Source organism: Dryobates pubescens, chromosome 13 (genome assembly GCF_014839835.1).
Source record: "Dryobates pubescens isolate bDryPub1 chromosome 13, bDryPub1.pri, whole genome shotgun sequence".
NCBI lineage: Eukaryota > Metazoa > Chordata > Aves > Piciformes > Picidae > Dryobates > Dryobates pubescens.
The window spans coordinates 11,327,518-11,348,065 of NC_071624.1; the positions used below are offsets into that span (position 1 = coordinate 11,327,518).

General features: G+C 48.9%; 1 protein-coding gene across 1 annotated transcript in view; it reads left to right on the forward strand.

Annotated features, from left to right (window-relative positions):
- DIS3L2 (DIS3 like 3'-5' exoribonuclease 2) overlaps nt 1–20,548 on the forward strand; it is a 198,286-nt gene that overhangs the window by 167,208 nt on the left and 10,530 nt on the right. The window contains exon 15 of the mRNA XM_054166737.1: nt 20,289–20,472. Within this exon, the coding sequence (XP_054022712.1) occupies nt 20,289–20,472 (184 nt within the window). The remainder of the gene's footprint in view (nt 1–20,288; nt 20,473–20,548) is intronic.

Genomic DNA, 20,548 nt, shown 5'->3' on the forward strand with positions numbered 1-20,548 from the left:
AAAGATGCTGAGCTCTCAGAACATGTGTTGTGCTGGTGGTAATAAAGGATGCTCTGCTTGAAGATAGACCTTCCAGTCCTGCCTGCCAGCCTGCTGTTTGATCTGTGCTTTCTGCCTGGAGAGAGCTAGGGCTTTCAGTTTGCACTGAAACTAAGCACTAAGTACCTTGGTTCCCCAGGGGATCGTCAGTGTAAGCTGGAGTAACCGGGTGGATTGTCAGCCAGCTGGGATTGCTCTCTTACAGAGCTACTGGCTGAAAGCTGAAGCATTCAGACTAGAAATAAAGCACACACTTGAAAGGCAAGAGAGATTAACCACTGGAAAAACATCCCAAGGGAAGACCAGGGAATTCTCCATCTCTCAAGGACAAATGTACTTCTGGAAGGTGTTTTACACCCTACAAGTCAGTGGATTTCACAGAGCAGTAGCTGCCTGAAGCCTTCCAGGCACAGGAGGTCAGCTGCTGGAATAATCTGGCACACTGCTCTGTGTTAATGTAAAGGATGGCTTTGTGCTGACACCACTCACTGCTTTGGGCTTTGCCAGCTGCTGGGCCTGGAAGAACAGGGTGTTTGCTTTGAATCCTGCCCTCTCTCCATGCTCTCTGCCCAGCTGGTACATTCAGTGTACCTCATTGGTTGAAATTTCATCCTCAAAAATCGGGAGGTGAGAGTGGAAGCATCATTCCTTACTCTCTCCCAAGCAGCAAGGGTGAACAGTTCTACTTTTCCAGCTACTGCCATGCTTTGCTCTGGCTCCTCCTGCTTTTCAGTGTTTTCCCCAAGTTCAGAGCAGCTAAATCAGTCTGGCAGTGGTCTCTATTCCCTCTTCACTTCCCTACTTCTTCTCCATGAAAAAAAGGCTTCAAATCACAAGCATGTTTTGTGTGCTCAGCTCCTTACCATGCCAAGGTCACCCTGAGTGGGGTTCCTGTTACAGCTTAGCACTTTCACCTCTTTCAATTTACCATGCATTAGTCAATCTGGAGCCTAATGGATTTGTAACCTGACTTTGCCTGCACCGTCTGAGGCATTCCCAGCAATGTAAGAGGATTTGGGCACAACTTCCTTTCAAGTTAATGGGAAGATCTTGCTTGGAAAGAACCTGCTTGAGGATCCAAGTGTACTTTGCATTAATGTTTCCATTAATTGTAATGGGAGATGGTTCTGACTTCCTCAGATCAGCTTCGAACATCTTAAATGTTGTGTCCTTCGCTCGTCTCATCTAAAATGGGGGCTGATGAGCAGAAGCACCCTTAAACAAGCAGCATCACTATTGGCCAAGATGTCCTGCAAGTTTTTCTGCTCCTGTTGATCTTGCTGGAAATGTCCTCATCTCTGGTGGCTCTACTGGATCCTTCGCCAGCTCTCCACAATCAGGGCAGAGTGTGTAGGGTCAGCTCCCAACTCAGAGGGTGTCCCTCACATGGTCTCTGACCAGTCACTTTTCCTGTCTCTGCTCCATCATTGTCTGTACATCAGAGAAGAACAAGAGTCCTCTGGGACTTTTTTATTAGCATTTACAAAAGCGCTTTGCAATCATCAGACAGAAGGTGGTAGAGGACAGTGAACTTTTATTGTTGACACACAAGTCTCAATTACTGCAAAGCTCTGCTGCCTTGGGCATGATCGCTTGCCCTACTTTGTTTGGTTGGTACAGGTGGTGCAGAGCCCAGCTTGAGTTTTAGCTGGAGTAAGGCTTTACTGTTTCTGTGGGGCCGTACTATTGGCACTGGCTTCGTGAGCTGAGCAACTCAGTATTCTCTGCTTTACCTCCCTCTCTCCTTGCTCTCTGCCCTCCTGGTCCTCTCTCAACTATGCTTGATCACAGCAGTGATTAACTGTTACTGAGCATCTCTCACTGATCTAGTCACTGCTTGCTCCTGCCTCCTTCAGCAGAGGACCTTCTGGGCTGCTGGTAGATGTTTGTTTCCATCTCCAACTGCACTGAGCAGAGGCTGACATCGTGACTGCTCGTTGCATTTCCCATCCTCCTGGGGAAAGGCAGTCCTGGCAGAACTCATGTACATGTTGCATCTCTGGCATAATCTCATTTTGCTCAGACAGTGCAGGTTAAACAGCCTGATGTAGTAAAAGAGTTGATGCAAACCCTGCTCATCTCAATATAATCAGCTTAGTGAGCAGCTACATGTGCGGTTGTCCTGCAGACAAGAAAGGCCACACTGGCTTGGCCCTGCTGGGAGTACCCCTGGGAAGGACTTTGTGCTCAAATAGGACCTAAAGAGGTGGGGAGACAGCTCTGTTGTGGTGTAACAGGGCACCTCTTGGAAAAGTAATCTCATCAATGAATTTTTCTTGCTTTGTTTAAACTCAGTGCTCATTTGCAGCCTTGCTGCCAAACAGGCACCGTATTGTGCAATGCCACATGGGGCTGGGCACAGGTGTCCACGTTACAGAGGAAGCAGGTCAAAGAGATACACCATACTCAAGGAGATCTGGTGTGGCTTTTTAGCAGCATGAAGCAGGAAAGGCTGGAAGCAGGCTGCCTGTGCTCACGCACTCACTCCCAACCGGGCCAGCCTAGGGTCAATTGCAGCCCCCAACGATTAGCGAGACAGATTGAGTCTAGATTGATCTGTCTACTTTCACAGAGCCCATTGCAGCAAGAAATTCTCCCTTCCCTCTATCACCATGCTAGAAGGAAGGAGACCTTGTCAAATTTCTGGATAAATGGGAAGTACAGGGCAAGGTAGAAATAAATGTTTTGCTAATGCGTAGGAAGAATCATTAAGACAGAAAGACATCAGAGATGTGGCTGGGCTGCAGCTGATCTGCATCACTGCTTTGAAGCTCTGCCTTGTGGTGCAGCTGCTGCAAAAGACAGAATTCAACAAGGGCTCTGCTATTTACTGCACATTTGCAGTGTGTTGCAGGGGAATGCAGAGAGCCAGAACCTGGTTCAGAGCAAGAGGTTCTGGCACTGGTAACAGCTTGCACCAGTGCAGTGATGTTTGCTACAGGGAATTCATTGCAATTGCCTCCATTTGACAGATGTGCTCAGGTCACTCACATCGTTGCAGTCCCTGCTCCCATCAAGAGGAAACTCAAATCATGGGAGAGTAGAAGAGAAAGGGATACGTTGCTTTAGTGAATGTACAGGGGCAGGAATATGGTAGTGAGCTAAGCTGGGGGTTATGGGTCTCTTTGGGGATGAGATTTTGGGAGGGAGAAGGGAACAGTGAGGAGCAGGTGATCAGTCCTGGCAGAAGCCAGTAGAGGAAAATCAAACATCTGCTTCATGCCATTCCCATACAATGGCACTAACAGAAACCCTCACTGAGTGCTGGCCTGCCCTCTCGCTGAGAGGCACCCTCCTGCTGTACCCCAGTCAACAAAGACAGCAAAGAAACCAGGTAATTGGGCAAAGTACTTTCGAGGAGGGTGGTTAATTCTGATGAGCGCAGTGCTCTGATTGACAGCACAGCTCCACAAACCGTGCTGCCCACACGGCCAAGGGGGAAACCTTTGCAAGGAAGGGATCTTTGTGTTGCACCTGGAGTACTCGTATTTTCAAGGCTACTCTAGAAAGCAGCCTGAGGAGTAAACCAGAGCACAACAGCCAAAAGAGGTGGGCTTTGCGCCGCTGCAGGGAGCAGCATGCAGACCTGGAGAAGGCAACCTGCAAACTGACTGGCTCCTCAGAGAGCAGAGACAAAGGGTGCTTGTCCTGAGATCCGCGGTGGGCACAGCCATCTTCAGGCTCCCCAAAGGGAAGGGATGCTCTCTTAGGTGGCAGAGTAGTGTGGGTTTGGGCATGTTTACTCAGGGCTTTTGCCTGCACAGTGCCAGCAGGAGAGCCACCGCTTGTAGTTGACAGCTCAGCTATTGTTGCAAAGTGTGATTTAATAGCAAGACTTGATTACAACATGCAAATGTAGCTGCTGGGGGACTATCTCAGAGGTTTGTGGAGATTAGCTGTTAAATTGGCCAGTGCAAAAACATTATTAAGCAGAGAACATAATTACTCATCTTGTGCTTCTGTAGAGTATAGAAGAGACAGATTTGTTTAAAAGCCAGCAAGTTCCATACAGAGAAGAGACTTGTGTAAATGCCACATCATGTCCTACTGTACGTTGCAGCATATTTTATTAGAGAAGCAATACTTAATAACAACATTTGGGAACTTGTGGAAGGAATCTGTTATATTATTCTGCATCATAAAAGCAAACCTAATGCTTAGTCTGTGTGAAGGCTGTGCAGATATTGAAACATCTTCTTTCGGTGGTGGTTGATTGCTTTTATGGAGATTGTATCGTATGGATATAAACAAATCCAGCTCTTGATAGGAACTCATAGGAGCAGGGGTTTAGGCTCAACACATCTATCTTCTATCTGTGCACGTTCCCTCTGAAATGCATCAAGGTTCCCATTAACACCTTAAACGTGGAAAGTAGGATTAAAGTGAGACTGTCAGCACATACAAAATGATCATCTGGGTGTGCACTTGCTGTTGTGTTTTTCCTTTTCAGTCCTAGGGTAGTCTGTGGTTCAAACAAAAAGCTTGTGTGTGTGAAGATGGAGATGTGGGGAGCTTGTCGGTGCTGCAGACCTGTGTTTTTGGAGCAGGCTGTGGCTCAGGAGTTTTCTTCTGCCCTGTGACTCTCAGTAAAACAGGCTGGGCTTGTAGGGAGTGGTGCAGTGGCGACTGGAGGACTGAAGTCTGATGTGAAAGTTCATTTGGTTAGTCAAAGCCCCAGACAATTTCTGGAAAATCTTCTTCAGCTGAAGAGTCAGCAGGGCTGAATTAGAGGAACAGCTTGTTTGTAACGGTGCATGGTTCCTGCAGTCACTAGTGCTGGCAGGGGGGCTGGTGATGCTGGCAGGGTAGACCTGCTGTGCCACGGTGGCTGCTGCTCAACCCTGATTCGTGTCACCGGAGCCTTTGCTTGTCTAAGCAGGAGGAAGTATCCTCCCAAACCTAAGTGGGAGAAATGAAGAGTTGAAGGGGTGGGGTGGGGGGTTGATGGGAAACTCTTTGACATCCTTTTGTTGCCGTTTAAGAGCATTTATACACCAGTAATTGCTCCTCAGGCTGGTTCCCTGTGACTCAGAGCTCAATGTGGAGCTGCTGATGGCTGCTGCTGTGTGAACCTCAGCATCCTGGCACATTATGTCCCCATCACTATATTTGAACTCACAGCCAGTCCTTCTTCCTTCTTTATGGCACATCTGTGCACATTCAAGCGCATCATCTCACTTCTTACCTGCTGTCAGTTTGCCATGGTTGGAGCCTTCAGCTGTTCCAGGCATTGAAAGTGGGCAAAGGACTCCCTTACTTGTGGCTGGGCTCATTTGTGGCTCAGAGCCACAAAGCACCTGAACCCCAAGGCAGCTGCTCACCAGCATCTCTTGGTGGAACTGCAGTTGGGCTGGGAAGAGCTCTGGCTGCATCTGGCAGCAGCATCTACCTCCTCTTAGTATTCAGTGACAAAGAGTAATCCTAAAAATACCTGTGAGCAGTTTGCAAGTCACAAGTATCAGAAGAGGCAGATCTGCAAAGGTCTTGTGTCACCAGAGAAGGGAGAATGACACATCTTGTCATCAGTGAGCATGAAGGGATGGTATCTGCAGCTGGGCACAGGGATGAGGTGGGAGCTGGGGCCAGGTCTCAGCAGGGGAGACCAGCTGAGGGTGGAAGGGACACAGGGCATGGGCTGAGCTGTGGAGCTAGGGTATGCTTAGTCCCTGCACAGGCACATCTCAGTTATAGCTGGGTTTTTGGTTTGTTTTGATCAGGATCTTTCATGGCTTGTAATTAAGCCAAGAAGTAGGAGAATCAGCATAGCAATCCTTTGTTATCATTTTGCTCTAATTGTATGAGGGCATTGAAGCTGTCCCTGTTTCCCTAAACACCACCTGCAAGCTGCATATCCCATGGTCAGTACTGATGAATGCAATAAACTTCACGTGGTGGTAGAGTTACAGCAGGAGGCTCTGATAGCCAGGCAGAAGCGGTGTATTCCTCTGTTCAGCTCCTGGTTTTATCCTATGTGTATGGCTTGGTTGCACAACAGATCTGTCTGTTGGTTGGTTGTTAACCTATTCTCAGAGGCTGGAGTGCAAGAAGTTGTTTGTATTGGTCTGTTCCCTTGCAGTAGTGGTGCTGCCTGTGTGGGATGCCCTCAGTGCAAACTGTGGGACAGCAGGAAGAGTCACAGTAGCTCTTGCTACCATGAATGACAAGAGATTTACTGCATTGAGCTAAACAGCATGATTTGAGGCAGGACCTGCTCCTATCTGGTCCTCGGAGTTTGCCCCTGCTCTGCTGCTCTGAAACCCTGGGCTGGAATAAGGCAGTGATAATTAATGGAGGTTAAAATGTTCTTTCTGCCTGTGAGCTGGTTGGAAGTGGAAGAGAAGAACCTGTCACAATTGTGACTGGCTTAAAACTGCTGTCAGACTCTCCTTCCCTTCCCCTGCCCCAAGTGGAAAATTGTATTGGAAAGCAGCAGTTAGAGCACTTAAATCTTTCCACAGTTCATTTCAAACTCCCTTTCTTCTTCCCAGCCATTCCCAGGCCAGTTCAGGGCGCGGATGGGAGACTGCGTCTCTGGCTGAAACTTGCAGGATGTTAAATAACAATAGGAGAGTGACTTTCAAGGAGGGCATACTGTGCCTGGATTGCACGTACCATAAGCTGTGTTTCCCATGCTTTGACATTCAGCCCATTCATGCATTGCTCCTGAACTGCCTTTCAGTGTGGGACCTGTCTTCATGTGTTCTGGAGCAAGCTCAGGTTGAAATGGGCTTAGGACCTCTCCTGCTGTGGAGGGGCACGCTCCCACAAGTGTTCACAGGTTACTGGTGTCAGTCTTGTCCAGACAGTGGTAAGTAAGCGTGTGAAATGTGGGTAAAACCAGAAGCTGTAGTATCCCCTGTGGTGGCTTACCATGTTCATGCAGTCCCTGCCCTTTCCTGGGTACTGGGACTGGCAGTTTGAGCAAGTGTCTGTGTCCCCTTTCTCCTAACCACCTCTTGGTACGGTTGTATTGCTGCTGCAAACAGTAGTGCTGAGTGGTTTTGTCCCCTGCTGAAACTGGCCATTGAAGGGCATCTGGTGGAGCTGCACTGTCCTTCTCTCTGGCTGTCTGGAGTTACAAGTTAATCAGTGGGAGGAAGCTCCCAAAGCTTTTATTCTGGTGTTATTGATAACTCTTGCAGAAAGCTGGTGTCATATTCCAGGAAAGTCATGGCACTGCATTTGCTTTCCCCACGCGACCTTGATGTGTTCCTACCTGTGTGACTGGAGCATCAGGAACCTACTAGGGGGCAATAATCATCATGGCTGCTTGCTCTTCTCCCATCTCACAGTAATTTTTGAGCTTGGGAAGGACAAGGGAGCTCTCTGCTCAGTCTGAGATTGAAGATTGCAGTGCATCCCAACGACACAGGCTGTCACTCTCAGATCTGTAAATGATTGGTCTAGCATGTAAATCTAGTTGCCAAACAGAGGTCCAAGACCCAAGGCATTCACATTTGACTGTTGAGTCTGAAGGCATGACAAACCAGGTTCCCATGTGAATATGGCTGGATGGGGTCCAGTCACCACAAGACATCCAACCTCTGAGGTCCTTCTGAACCAGGAGTGAAGCCACCATTGTGTTTCTAATAACAAGGTCCTTGCAGATTGTGACTTGCCCTGGTGATTCCCAATGTAGACTGACAAATTTGGGCACTGGGAAGGTGGCTGGGCATTGCCATCCAATCCAGGATGGTGATTTAGAAGCAAAAGACAAATTCAATAGTGTGATTCCTTCTTCTGAATGTACAGAGCTAACCTGTTCATTCAAGGGTTAAGCAGTCTGAGACATGCAGCACCAAGAGCCAGGTATCTGTCAGGCCTGGGACTGGAGGCTCACCAGAGCAGGAGGATATATGGGTCTATTTCTGTTTTGTCATTTGGAGATTACTACTCAATGTCTGTGGGACAAGAAAGCTCCAGGGCACCTTAGGATATGCCTCATGCTCCAAGAGAGGCTATTCTTTTGGCTTTGTAACACTTACATGCAAAGGCAAGAACAGATGCCTGAAATACCCCTTTTCCAAGGTTTAAAAGGCACTGCCAAGGCACTGCAAGGTGACAGTGCTGCAAATCTTACCATGATCCGGTGCTGAGATCGGTTGGTTTCAGCAGCGCAGATGTGCTGACAGATTTGTGTGTCTGCTTTTGGTGATGGTAGGTTTTTTCAGGGGGTTGGTCTGTGCTGCTGACCTCTGGTTGCAGCTCCCAGCTCAGAACCTGGAAGATAATATTGGAAGAGTTCTTCTTCATCACTCTTCTCATCACATCTTCATTTTAACCAAACTTACCTTGACCTAGTAAAACCCTGCCCCAAAGGAGCAGTTTCAGGGTGTCTTGGAGGATTTAGCTTTGGTTCCTCTGCTCTTAGAGGTGATTGAGGGACCTGTAAAAGTCAGTGAAGGAACTAGCAGGAGCAGCCAGGTTTACTCATTGATTGTAGAAGCCAGGGACTGAGACATTTGCTGTCTTCACCCAGCAGTGTGTGAGGTTTTACAGACCTCAGTGTGAACAGAGCTTGTTCTGTCTTTTATATGATCGCAGCAGAGGGGCTGTGATGTGAAACAATGTCCTGTTCTACTAATCCAGCTTTGCAGAGTTACTGGCTTTAAGGATATGATTCTTCCTTGCTTACAGCAATAGGTCCCATGCCACCCATCCTTGCCTGTTACAGTCTCACTGAAGCTACCTCATCTACTGTCTGGCTGTAAGCAGCTCCAGCTGCAGATGAGCAGCCCTCTGTCACCACAACCGTGTGCCCTTCTTTCTGGCAGCAAGCGTGTGCCATTTGACACCTGCTCCCGTGCTGCTGGACTTTCTCCATTGTGTGCCCAGCTCCAGTAGATGTTTGGCTGTTTCTCCTTGATCCCATTGCATAAATGAGGCTAATTTCAGCCTGCTGTGATCTGTGGGCTCACTGGAACGTGACTATAAATCCAGACCTGAACATTTTCTCCTAATGGACAGAGTGGTGAAATTGCATTGCTGCCTTTAACCTCAGCCTGTCCTTAGAACCAAGCTAGACTCTTCACAACCCTTAAGCCAGTAAATCAAATAGCTTTTGAATTGATGCACATAAAAGTCAAGAGAGGGAAGCTGCAGATGGAGAAGACCTATTGGACCTTGCATCTGTCCCACTGCAGAGGGGGTAAGGTGCTCTCAGGAGTTCACGGCATAGCTCCAAGCCTGCCTGCTGAGGCCAGGCAGGGTGAGGGTTGTGCCTGAGGGAGATGTGATGTGAGGGAGAGACTGCCTAAATTTCTTACAGCTTTTCCATCCTGCTCATCCCTGCATTTCATTCCCTTGGCTGTATTTTTTGGGAAAGAAAACTGTTGTTGGTTGTATATTCCACAAACCCGATATGTTCATTCTCCTGCTCGTTGTTTTTTAGGCCTGACTTTTCTTTAGAAGCATAGTTTTCTCACCTAATATTTAGTTTAAGATTGTAAGAGCTGGATATAAAACCTTCTGGGATGTTTTAATCTGCCAAGAGGCTTCTTGAAAACACAAGCTATCCAGAGTGTTTTGGTACTCCCTGTTTAGTGAACATCACCCCCAAATCTTGTGTTGCCCGTGTGCTTTTCATCTCCTTGCCAACTTGTATTGGTTGTTTTAATCCTGATCTGCTGTCAGTGTCCCCTGTACCTTGCTCCCTTCCCCCTAGGGTTTCCATGTCTTTGAAAGTCCTGGTAACCAGAAGGTTCGTGTGTTGTGCTTTGCAGTTGTTTCAGACCAAGAATAATACAGCTGGAGCCAGCTGGATCCCTCACTCCGTATTGATACAACTATTCCCCTTAACCTGCCCATACTCAGTGCTACAACTGCAGAGCTGAGGTTGAACCAGAGCAGTGATGGACACTGCTGTGAGCACACCACTCTGCCTGCAAAGCAGCACCCCCAGCAGATCATCCTGCAGCCAGGGGGCAGCTGTGTTTGGGTGTTGTCTGCTGGGGACCTAGCTACACTGAGTAAGTTTTCCTGACACAGATCTTATCAGAACCGGTGGTCACAGTGGTTGCTCTAATTCCCTTGCCCTACAGCCTGTTTCTCCTGAGCAGTCCTCCCCTGGCAAGGCTCTTGCTGAAGGCTGGCCAGTCCGGGTGATTGCTTCTCTTGGAGGTCTTTTCCTATGAGCCCAAGTAACACTGCTGAGCGTGGTTAAGAACTGGAACTGGGACTCACAGGGGCTATGAGATAGTTGACCTTGGAGATTGCTAGAGCTCAACTGGAAAAGGCCAACCTGATCCAACTTGGAAGTCATCCTGCATTGAGCAGGAGGTTAGACCAGAGATCTGGAGCAAAAGAGGGCATTACTTAGCAAGTCACTGGCTGACTTTCACTTCATGAACATCAGGGGGGTACATACTGAGTAGTTGTGCCACCATGGCCTTTGGGTGATAGATTATTTAGATTGCTTTTATGGTATTGATCTTTCAAACTTTTCTTGGCTAGCTTTTGTTGTTCATCTCCTTATGAGCTTCTGCAGGCCTGCTTATTTGTCCCTGGGTCACATTCTGTTGGGTAGATGGTGACTCCTCCCCAGTTGCTTGCTGTCAAAGGATATGTTTCTAATCTGGGAGGTTCATCCCTTCTTTTTTAATTCCCCTTTGTCCAAAGCAGTTTGTCTCCTGCTTTGGAAGTACTCAACTCTTCAATACCAGGTAAGCCAGGAAAAAGCAAAGGCAAAGGGAGAAACACACAGAGGGTGTGAACGTCTCCTCGGCTGGAACATCTGTGAGAGCATTAGATGGTGAGGAACATGGTACAGGAAGGCTGGCTCTAGCAGTCTGTCACTCCCTGCAGTACTATCAGTTCTCTGGGTGATTAACTGTTTGTTGATCCCTTACTGAAAACTTGTCTGAGATTAAACTATAATAGAAGGCTCAGGTTCTGGAGCCATCCCAAGAGTAGGATAATATTTACAGGCTATCACCTTCAACTTTTATCTCCATCCCTTGCTAGCACAGAGATAAAATCCTTTTAAAAATCCCTTTTGATCTTTCTGGTTCATGACATGGCTTTAGTAAGGCACTTCCCACATGAAACTGGCAAATGTCTTAATGGAAATGTAAGTTTTTCTCATCCTTGCAGGGACTAGTAACAGATGAGGAGCCTCCTACGTACAAGGGGCCATGGCTTTATAATGGAGCATAAGTGATGGACAGTGTCTCTGCAGGATACTCCTGCTAGGAAATGTCAGAATGTTATTTCTGCCTCAATGGCTTAATATCATCTGTTTACCTAATGGACTTACATTTGCATTTTGCAGGTGTTGTGTTAATATTAATGTGTTGTCTGAATTGTTAATATTCCTTCACTTCAGTGTTACATTAATGAAGGCTGCAGGGGATGGGGGGAAAAAAAAAGACCTGGCTAATTAATTAAATGGGCAAAAAGCATCTTTAACTTTCCATCGTGCTGCCCTTTGCTTCCACCTAATGGGTCTTGTCATTTCTGGTCAGCAGCCATGTAACACATGCTGCTGTATGGAGCACTCAGTAACAAACTTACTAATTTTTCTGACCCATAAATCACTTGTATAAACTTTTAAGGGCGAGGAAAAGTGCCTTTCATTCCTGCTTCCTCCTTTCAGTGGGAAATGCAGCCTGATAACAGGCAGTGCTGGCCCAGTGTGCAGGACTGGAGGCTTTCCCATCAGGAGAGGGACTGTCTGCATTTCTTCAGGAATTCTTTCCATTCCCTCTTAGCCAGGTTCTGGATGACATGGATATTCTGTGTCTTGTCGTAAGCTCTGCCTTCAGAGCCAGTAGCTCATCAGGCTGCGTAGCTCAGGAATGTGGGCTGCCAGTCTGGCTTTGGGTGCAGGTTGTGAGGTATTTCCCCTTTCTTCTGCACTGTCTCAGACCCACCTTGGCTCTGGGCTCTTTTACCCCACTGGGAATCCCTACAGGCTAGAGACAACTGTCTTGGATTCATGCTCTATGCCCAGAACCTGGAGAGCACCCCTGCTTGGGCGCATCCTAACACACTCCCAAAAGTAAGGCTTGCTAGCCCAGGCTGTGATTGCCCCTGTGAGCCCTGTTAGCTTTAGTGGTCACTGCTTACACCTCCCCTGTGCCTCTGTGGAGAGTAAGCAGGGCCCTGGCCATCATAGCTCTCTCTGAGACATGAGATCTCAGTGAGCCAGTGGCTCCCTGGAAGAAGAAACCAGGTCTGATATGGATCCATGGGAAGCTGACCTAGGACTCCCAGCCACATGGCTCCTGAAGCTGAACTCGGGGACTGCAAACCCCTTCCAGTGCTGTCCTTGACTTCCCCACAGAGAAGTGTTTAGGCAAGGTAAAGGGGTGGTGTTTTAAAAGAGGGGTTTTGAGCAGCACTGTCACTTTGATGTTGACATCTAGCATGAGCAGGGGGTCTGTACAGGCAGCCACCAGAGGCATTTCTAGGAGGGGATGTAAGCAGGGCTGTGTGTCTATGATGAGCAAGCGGCATTCTGTGGGTTTCTTGGAGCCCATGGGAAATAAAAGGTTTCTGGACCCAGGAGAGGGCCATTCTTGGAGGGAGACCTTCCTCTGCCTGTAATGCTGAGGTTGAAGTCCTCTGTCCTGGGCTCAGAAATGCAATAGTCCTGAGAAAACTTTAGAAAACACTGGAGCTGGGACCAAAGAAGCTGAAGGTGTGCATCTGTGTCCTGTGTGGCCCAGCACGTGGGTGCATGTCTAAGCTTTCAACCCTGGACCACAGTGGCTGAAGATGCTGTCTTGGCACAGAGGGGCACTTCAGCTTCATGCCAGGAGTCTGAAGGTTGTTGCCAATTTGCATGAAAAGGAGCAGACTGCAGTCATATTAACATTTAATGAAGAGATGCAGCCCGCAGGGACTACATCCTCTGCATCACTTGCTGTTCAGTGCGATGGCATTTCCATTGCCACTTGGATTAAGACAGGACAGAGGGTGGTGGGACCAATGGGCATTGACTTTATCCTTTCCATAGGAGCCACAGATGAGGCTGAGGAGCTCCAGGCCAGGGGGGAGTGTTTGCCATCCATGCACTTGAGCACCAAGAAGTGCCAAAGGCTCCACAGCTGCTTGTGCCATCTTCAGCACCCCAGCATCTCACCTGACATCATCTTGCCAGGATAAGTCAGCTCTTCAATGTAACAGGGCTGCAGGTTGTCATCAATAGTTTCAAAGGAACTTAGACAAATGGTTGAGGTTTTTCTAGCAGTCTAAATCCTCGTGTGCAAACCCAGTACATCAGGCTTTAAGCAATTAATTCCTAATCATGCCAAATGCCTTCGGTAGCCCAGCTTTAAATGGTTTTCCATCATACTGCAGTTAATTTGGATAAAGCAGAGAGAGTGGTCTCATGGTATTTCCAACCTCAAGGTGTGAGAGTGGCCAGTACATTTGTATTCAGAAAACCCTCCCATGCATTTGTGTTGGAGGCATCTATTAATGGAAAGGCACCATAGCTAATAAAAAGGGCATTCATTATACCCCAGAAAGGGAGTTCATTAGAGGGAAAAGGCATTCTAGCTTAGGAAGAAATGAATCTAAAACTGCCTCAGAGCTGCTATTCTCATCAAGTTTCAATGTTAACAGTTTTAACCAAGAGCTAATTGAGCAGTCTCAGAAAGTGGAGTAATTCCATTATTCAGCTATGCTTTGTTCGAGGCTACCACTAGCTGCGAAAGGAGCACAAATTACTCTCCCCCAGCCAGGAACCGCCAGCATTCTTGCCTTTTACTACTTTTTCTTTCAAAAAAAAAGTTAGGGCTTTTGGTCATTTGGCAACTGTGGTTGGCAGAGGCAGCTCCACACCAGCGCTGCACAGCTCGTGTGTAACGCTGCAGGCCAATTTTGGGGATAACAGGGGATTTGATTTTCAGAAGTCTTTCAGCGGCCGCAGTGCTGTTCCAGAGGGGATGGCTGAAGGTGCTCCTCGTTGTTGGCTGGGCAGGGTGTCACTGGGAAGACAGTGCACCGTTCTTGCAGGATTTAGCATGAAAAAGAGCCATCAGAAGCGCCGGTCCAGCCAAAAAGCATGATTCTGTCATTGGCTCTGCTCTCAGGGGACGCGGGATTAGCTAATGATGCTTTTAGAAGAGCTTTTATAGAAGCCTCTCGAGTTCCTCTGCTTCATGGAAGAGCTGTAATCAAAAATAAACCTACATGATTTAAAGAAAAGAAGAAAAAGTTGTGCCACATCCAGCAGTCTTTGGATTTAGTGCTCTGCAGAGAGCTTCTTGGTTGAACTCTGCTGCTGTTTCTCTACCGCTTCCCTTCAGCTGATGCCGCTGCTGCTGTCGGACGTGCACAGGGCTGTTTGCAGCCTTTTGTGGAAGGTGACTTTCTCTTGGTGAATACAGCAGGATTTAGAGTCCCATTCCCAGGAGGTGGCTGTAGATCTCTTGTTTGTTATGAAATGAACTGCAGCAATAATCCCCTTGAAGCCAGTGGAGAGCAAGGGCTCTCAGCAATGTACTGCCCCTAGCAAGGGGATGCCTATCCATCAGTGTTGTCTGAGCTCTCTAAAACACACACAAACTTTTCTCAGCACTGGACTCCTGTGGCACTGCTTGCTTCAAACACAAACAGAGTGTGATGGTGTTGAAGCTATGCTGTCCTAAACTTATTTGAATCCAGCATGGAGCTGAACACCTGAAGCAGACACACAGCTATGGGTTGAGAGACCTTGAATGATGATTGAAGCACATGCGGAAGCAGGATAGTAAACCCATCTGGAGATGGGAAGGAATTTGAGCAGCTAAAGCCTTGTTCCCTATGCAGGAGGAAGCACATGCTGTGAGGAGCAGATGAGATGGAGAGGAACAGATGAAATTTTGTAATGGGATAGCAGAAGAAAGTTTGGTAACCTTTGCAGAAATCATTTGGTCACATTTGGCTCAAGTCTGAGATCCTGGAAAGTTGTTGGGATTTATCTAGTAGCAGCTCCCCCAGCCAGAGAGACCACTGTTGGAAGGAGGCTCAGTGCCCAGCTTAGGACAGTTCAGCTCTGACTGGGAGCAGGTGAAAGAGGCACCAACTTCTCCAGGCTGGCATAAAAAGCAATCAAAGATTCATTTTGTTTGGAAAAGATCTTGAAGATTATTGAGTCCAGCCTTTATCTAACTACCAAGTCTGGTGCTAAACCATGTCCCTTAACACCACATCTCTGCATCTTTTAAACATCTAGAGGGATGGTGATTCGACTACCTCCCTAGGGAGCCTGTCCCAGTGTTTGATGACCCTTTCAGTGAAGAAGCTTCTCCTAATATTTCCCCTGCTGCAACTTGAAGCCATTTCCTCTCATCCTATCACTTGTTACAAATGCCTGCTGTGGGAGAGCTGGGCAGTGTTTTGGGTTTCTCTCTTGAACCACACCTCAGTAAAGAGAACACTTCCAATGCCTGGATACACCCAGTGGTTACATCTTGCAGGAGGGGATGGAGGTGAAGAAGAAAGCAAGGGGGAAGAGCCATGCTGTTCTTTTCAGCCCCATCTTGCTGCCATTTCATCTGAATGCTCCAGATCTGTTTCACTAGTGGAACAGCAGATGTTTTTTGTGTTGCTTTGCTTTAACCAAGCTGCCTGCCTTCTTCCTGCACTTACTGGATTGCAAACAAAGTGCTCCTTGTCTCTCCCTTGCAGCCAACCTTGCTTAGCTAATGTCATTTGTCAAGTTAATCAGGGAGAGTGGGTACTTCCACGGCTGCTATATAGCCTGGCCGCATTGCCATGGAGACAAGCAGCCAAACAGGCATTTCACTTGCCTTGCTTCACTCTGCAGAGGTTTGGCAGGAGAAACCAATATTTGATTTGCTGTCAAACAACCATCTTGTTGAGGATGTGAGTGGTTTTTCAAGGTTTGGGGAGGCTCTTGCTAACCTTTTACAGAGCAAATAGTAATGCTGCTACTAAAGCAGTTCCAGAGTCTGAATGTGCAGCTCCTCTTCCTGTGTCCCACGGATGTTTAGCTCTGGTAGGAGCTGTGAGAGAGGAGTTACAGCCCAGAAACTTGAGTTCAAGATGTCATGAGTCCTCTTCAACTGGATGCTTTCATGGATGCCTGTTGCCTACAGGAGCTGTGAAAAACATGGAAGATACTTTGAAAAGCACCAAGTCTGGTGTTTAAGAGCCTGAAATCTCCCCAGCAGGCAGTGTGCCTCGATTACATTTGAAACTCCTGAGACAAGTGCCTTTGCAAACCGTACACTCCAGCTGACCTCTTGCATAAGACAGGCTATAGAGTTTCACCCAGCCCATAACTCATAAGCAAAGTCTGGGGATTGAAAGAGCCAGCAGAAGGTACTTGTGCACATTACAGAGCTCACAAACCTTGCCACCCCTCCCTCTCCTCCCTCTTGCATGTGCACATCTTCTGTGGTGCCTCGAAGAAATGCTCCCTGCTGCAGCCAGGATCTGCAGGCACCTACAGCAGGGACAGCCACCTGCTAATCCTCAGCTCTCCCTGTGGGACAGAGGAGGAAACCTCGCACCAGTGCAGAGAGGGCAAAAGTTCAGATCAGATTGTTTATGGGATTTTATGGTGCTAGGAGCCAAGGATAGCTCAGCTAATCCAGAGGAAACTGTAGTGATGGCGTTAGAATGCCTTTCACATGGGCTGCGTTCAGCACGCTCACAGGGACCAGCCTTTCTGTCTCCATTTTTTTAGCCATGAAATATTTTTCTTTGCAGTCCTGTCTGCCAGCCACCCTGAGCCAAACTCCGAGCTAGGCTGTTTTAAGAAAAAAAGGAAAAACCCAAACCTCTTGTCATTTGACCTGCCAGCAAATTAGCAGGGCTGCAGCACAGCTCCCAGTAAGGCCAGTGCCAGGCACTGCTCTGGCCCCCAGCCTCTGCTCTCACCTGCCCCAGCATCCCTTGCTTTCCTCCGAGCTGCGGCTCAGCGCTCGCCGAGCCAAAGCCCTTCTGAGGACCCTAGCCAAAAGTGCCCCTAGAAGGCCACATAGGAAGGGCAGGAAGGCAGCAGCTTGGTTGTGCCATCCTTGCTGCCTGTTCCAGCCCTGGCTCATCCTCCTGAGCCTCCAGCATCCCATGCAGGCTCAGTGAGAGCCCCTCTTGGGAGTGCAGTTTTCTGTTTAGGTGCACTGAGGCCACCATGTTCAGCTGTTTGGTGCAGATTTTGACTCCCTCCTTGTGTCTTGAGACACAGACCCCATTGCTCTGCTGGAAGAGGTGACATGGCTTAACTCCAGTAACAGGTGCCAGCTCTTTCACTGCCCCTAGCCCATTCCCTCTGACCCTGGAAGGCTTTCCTGTGCTCTGGATTAGCCCAGTTGTGACTTGTCCCTTCTGGAAGCTGCTTTCTTCTCACTGGAAACTAAATCCTAGCATTTAAAACAAATCTGCCTAGGTGCTAACATGCAGCAACCCCACACTGTTTATCCCTTTCATGTTTGCAGGGCTGCTTGCTGCAGTGGGGTGCATGTGTGAAGCAGTTCTCTGACCCATAGGTGATCCAGGACCCTCAATCCCTGCAGGGTGTTTTGACATCAACCCACAGGGTCCTGCAGCCTTCTCAAGGGCACTGTGGTTTGTTGACCTGAGCTGTCACAAACTGACTCGTTAGGTCCTGGGGCTTCTCTTCCCCCGAGATACAGGGCAGTATCTGACCTTGTGTGTGGTATCTGCTCCATGGAAGGCCAAATTGCAGCCATGCCTCCCAGAGCTTGTCTCTGCCTGTGGGAGAGAGAGCAAAACAAGTAGCTTTTCAGTTATGAATATCTACAGTTGCATCCTTCCCACCTTGTCATGGGTGCAAGCTTCTGGGTGCTTCCTGATAAGATTTTCCTGCCCTTGCAGTGAATCCAACCATGTTCTGGGTACCTTGTCCTCATGTGGGCTGTCTTTGATGCTGTCTGGAAGCTGGTGCTCCACGTGTGATGTGTTGAAAGGAGAGAGGATGCAGAACAAAGCAGGAATGATGTGCTGTTAGTTTTCCTTTGGGTGTAAAAGCATTGCTGTCAGGAGGGTGCTTAGTTATTAGCTTAAATACTGTACTACCTAGAACATCAGAACAAGGATAGTTCCAGGAAAGTGGAAAAGCTCAAGTCCTCAAATGGTGAAAGAAAATGCAGAACTTAATAATCAGGTGGAAACTGCATCCAGCCCAAAGTGTCACTGGAAGTTAAGAGGCAAAGGCTTCACACTCTGGCATTTGACAGGATGTGAGTGGCAGGGGCTGCTTGAGCACTGACTCACTGTGTTCCTCTCTTTGGAACCTGAGATAAATGTGTTGTGCTAGTGCCCAAGAGGTGCTATTCACAGGTGCTTATTGCTTCATCTTTAAGAATGAGTTTGCATCTCAACCCATAGAGGCCACCCTTCAAGGGAGGCCCAAGGACTCCATGCCAACCTTGTCCCATGTGTCTGCCTGTGTAGCTGGGGCTAGCACTGGAAATACTGCCTCTTCTCTTTGCACCAAAGCCCACAGGAAGGTGAAGTTCTGCCTTCTGCAGCCCATGCTGTTTGCTGTGCCTTGCCATGGGCTACCTTGGGCAGAAAGGTCTTCCCAGGTATAGGAGCCCAGGCTGGTGCAACCTCACACGTGTCATCTGTAAGCATGGCAGCTGGCTGACAGTTGGTGGGTCCATCCACACCCTGGAGATGGGGATGGCAGTGCCATAGCCCACTGGGGCTACCTGCTGCTCTGCCTTCCCACCCCTTGGTGATGTGCAGCCAGAGTACCCAGCACCCTTGGCCCATGCTGTCCCACAGCCCCCCAGTGCCGGTGGCCATAGAGGGACCGATGTTGCCATCTGCTGGTTTAGCTGCACAGGAGCAAGAGCTTGGCTCAACCCTCTTGGAAGTCCCCCCTCACCAGCGTGTACTGACCTTGCTCCCACACCAGGCTGCGAGTATATTGCCCACCCTCTGAGCCAGCCTTTCACCTTCTGGAGGTGTTGGAAGGGACAGGATGGTTGGCCCACTCCCACCTCTTCTTCCTACACTGCCCCTGCACAAGAGTGTCCCTCCTGCTTTCCCCACAAACTCTCCCAGAGGGCATTGTCCTCGGGGAGAAGCCAGGAGGCTCTTCCCGTTAAAGGCTAACATTTCCGCTGCTGATTATCGTCGTCAGGTGCTTGTTCCTCCTCTGCACTTGTCTTTATTTCCTTTCCCTTTCAAGTTCTTGGCAAGTCCTCCTGGGCTGGGCAGGTATTGCTGCTGTAGCAAGTACTCTGGGAGCACAGCACCTTGTACATCTCACCTGGCCAGTCTCCCCAGTGACAGCTGGGGCTGGGAGCAGCAGGATCACCGGATCCAGACCTGCTTCCACAGCCAGCCCTGCAGATTGCTGCCTTGCCTGCAGGAGCTGTGGGGCTGAGCCGGCACAGTGACAGCTCGCTCGGGCATTGCGTGGAGCATGAGGTTACTGCTGTAAATCTATTATCTCTTCTGGCAGTTAGCACCAGTTAGGAGCCCTGGGAATACATGCAGCAAAGAGCAGGAAGCCCAGTTAAGCACATCTCTCTGCTTATCTAAGCCAAGTTAAATGTCTCCTGTGGCAAAGCCCTGCAGCTGGTAGCACAATCCATGAATGCTCCAGTGATGATCCCTAGTGCTGAGATTGCTTTTTGTTGCAGCATGTAGCCTGGAGATACCCATTTGATGTGTGTATGTCTACAGGTGGAGGGTGAGTGGCTGGCTTACCCCAGCCTGGGATATCCTGAGCAGTCTGTAGGTCACGTGGAGGAGCACCCAGAGTCCTTGCATCACCTGGATACTGAAGGCAGCCCTGCAGTGGGGTCCATGTGGCATCCTGCTCTGGGTGGAAGCCTGGCTGAGGTGGGGCTCAGTGGCTGGCCTCAGTGGCTGGGCTTGACCACACATGTCGAGCTCGGGATGGGGGAGCGAGCGAGACGCTGTTTTCTCTGGCCCAGGAAGACAGCAGTGTGTGTTTGTTTTCCATGCAATCTCTTGCACAGCGTTTGTTTTGCTTCTCAAGCATTTCAGAAGATAAAATGACCTAAAGGGAGATTATTTTGTCCTAATTTAGCTGTCAAAGTTATTACTGACTTCTGCCTGTCTGTGCCAGCAGTGCGGCTTGCTCTGAGTCCCCTAGGAAACCTCAACTAGAAAGTGAGAATCTGGGGGGGATTGGCTGTAGTCTCACATCTAATCTGTGTTTAGAACAGCAGCTACAAGTTGCTCCCCCCATCTTCCCATGTCATATTAGCTCCCATCACTATGGACTGGTTTGGCTTCCCAGGGGGCTCCCCTCTCTAACTGGGGCTGGGGTTGTTTTCCTCATGCTGCAGGCTGGTGGAAGAGTTCATGCTGCTCACGAACATGGCTGTGGCCCATCAGATCTACCGCACCTTCCCCGAGCAAGCCCTGCTTCGCCGCCACCCCCCACCCCAGACCAAGCTGCTGAAGGACCTCATGGAGTTTTGCAACCAAGTTGGGCTGGATATCGACTTCAGCAGTGCGGGGACCCTGCATGTGAGTGCACTGCCCTGGCAGGGAATGGGACCATGGGGTGAAGGGTGTGCAGCTACATAATGGCTTGGTTTCGGCA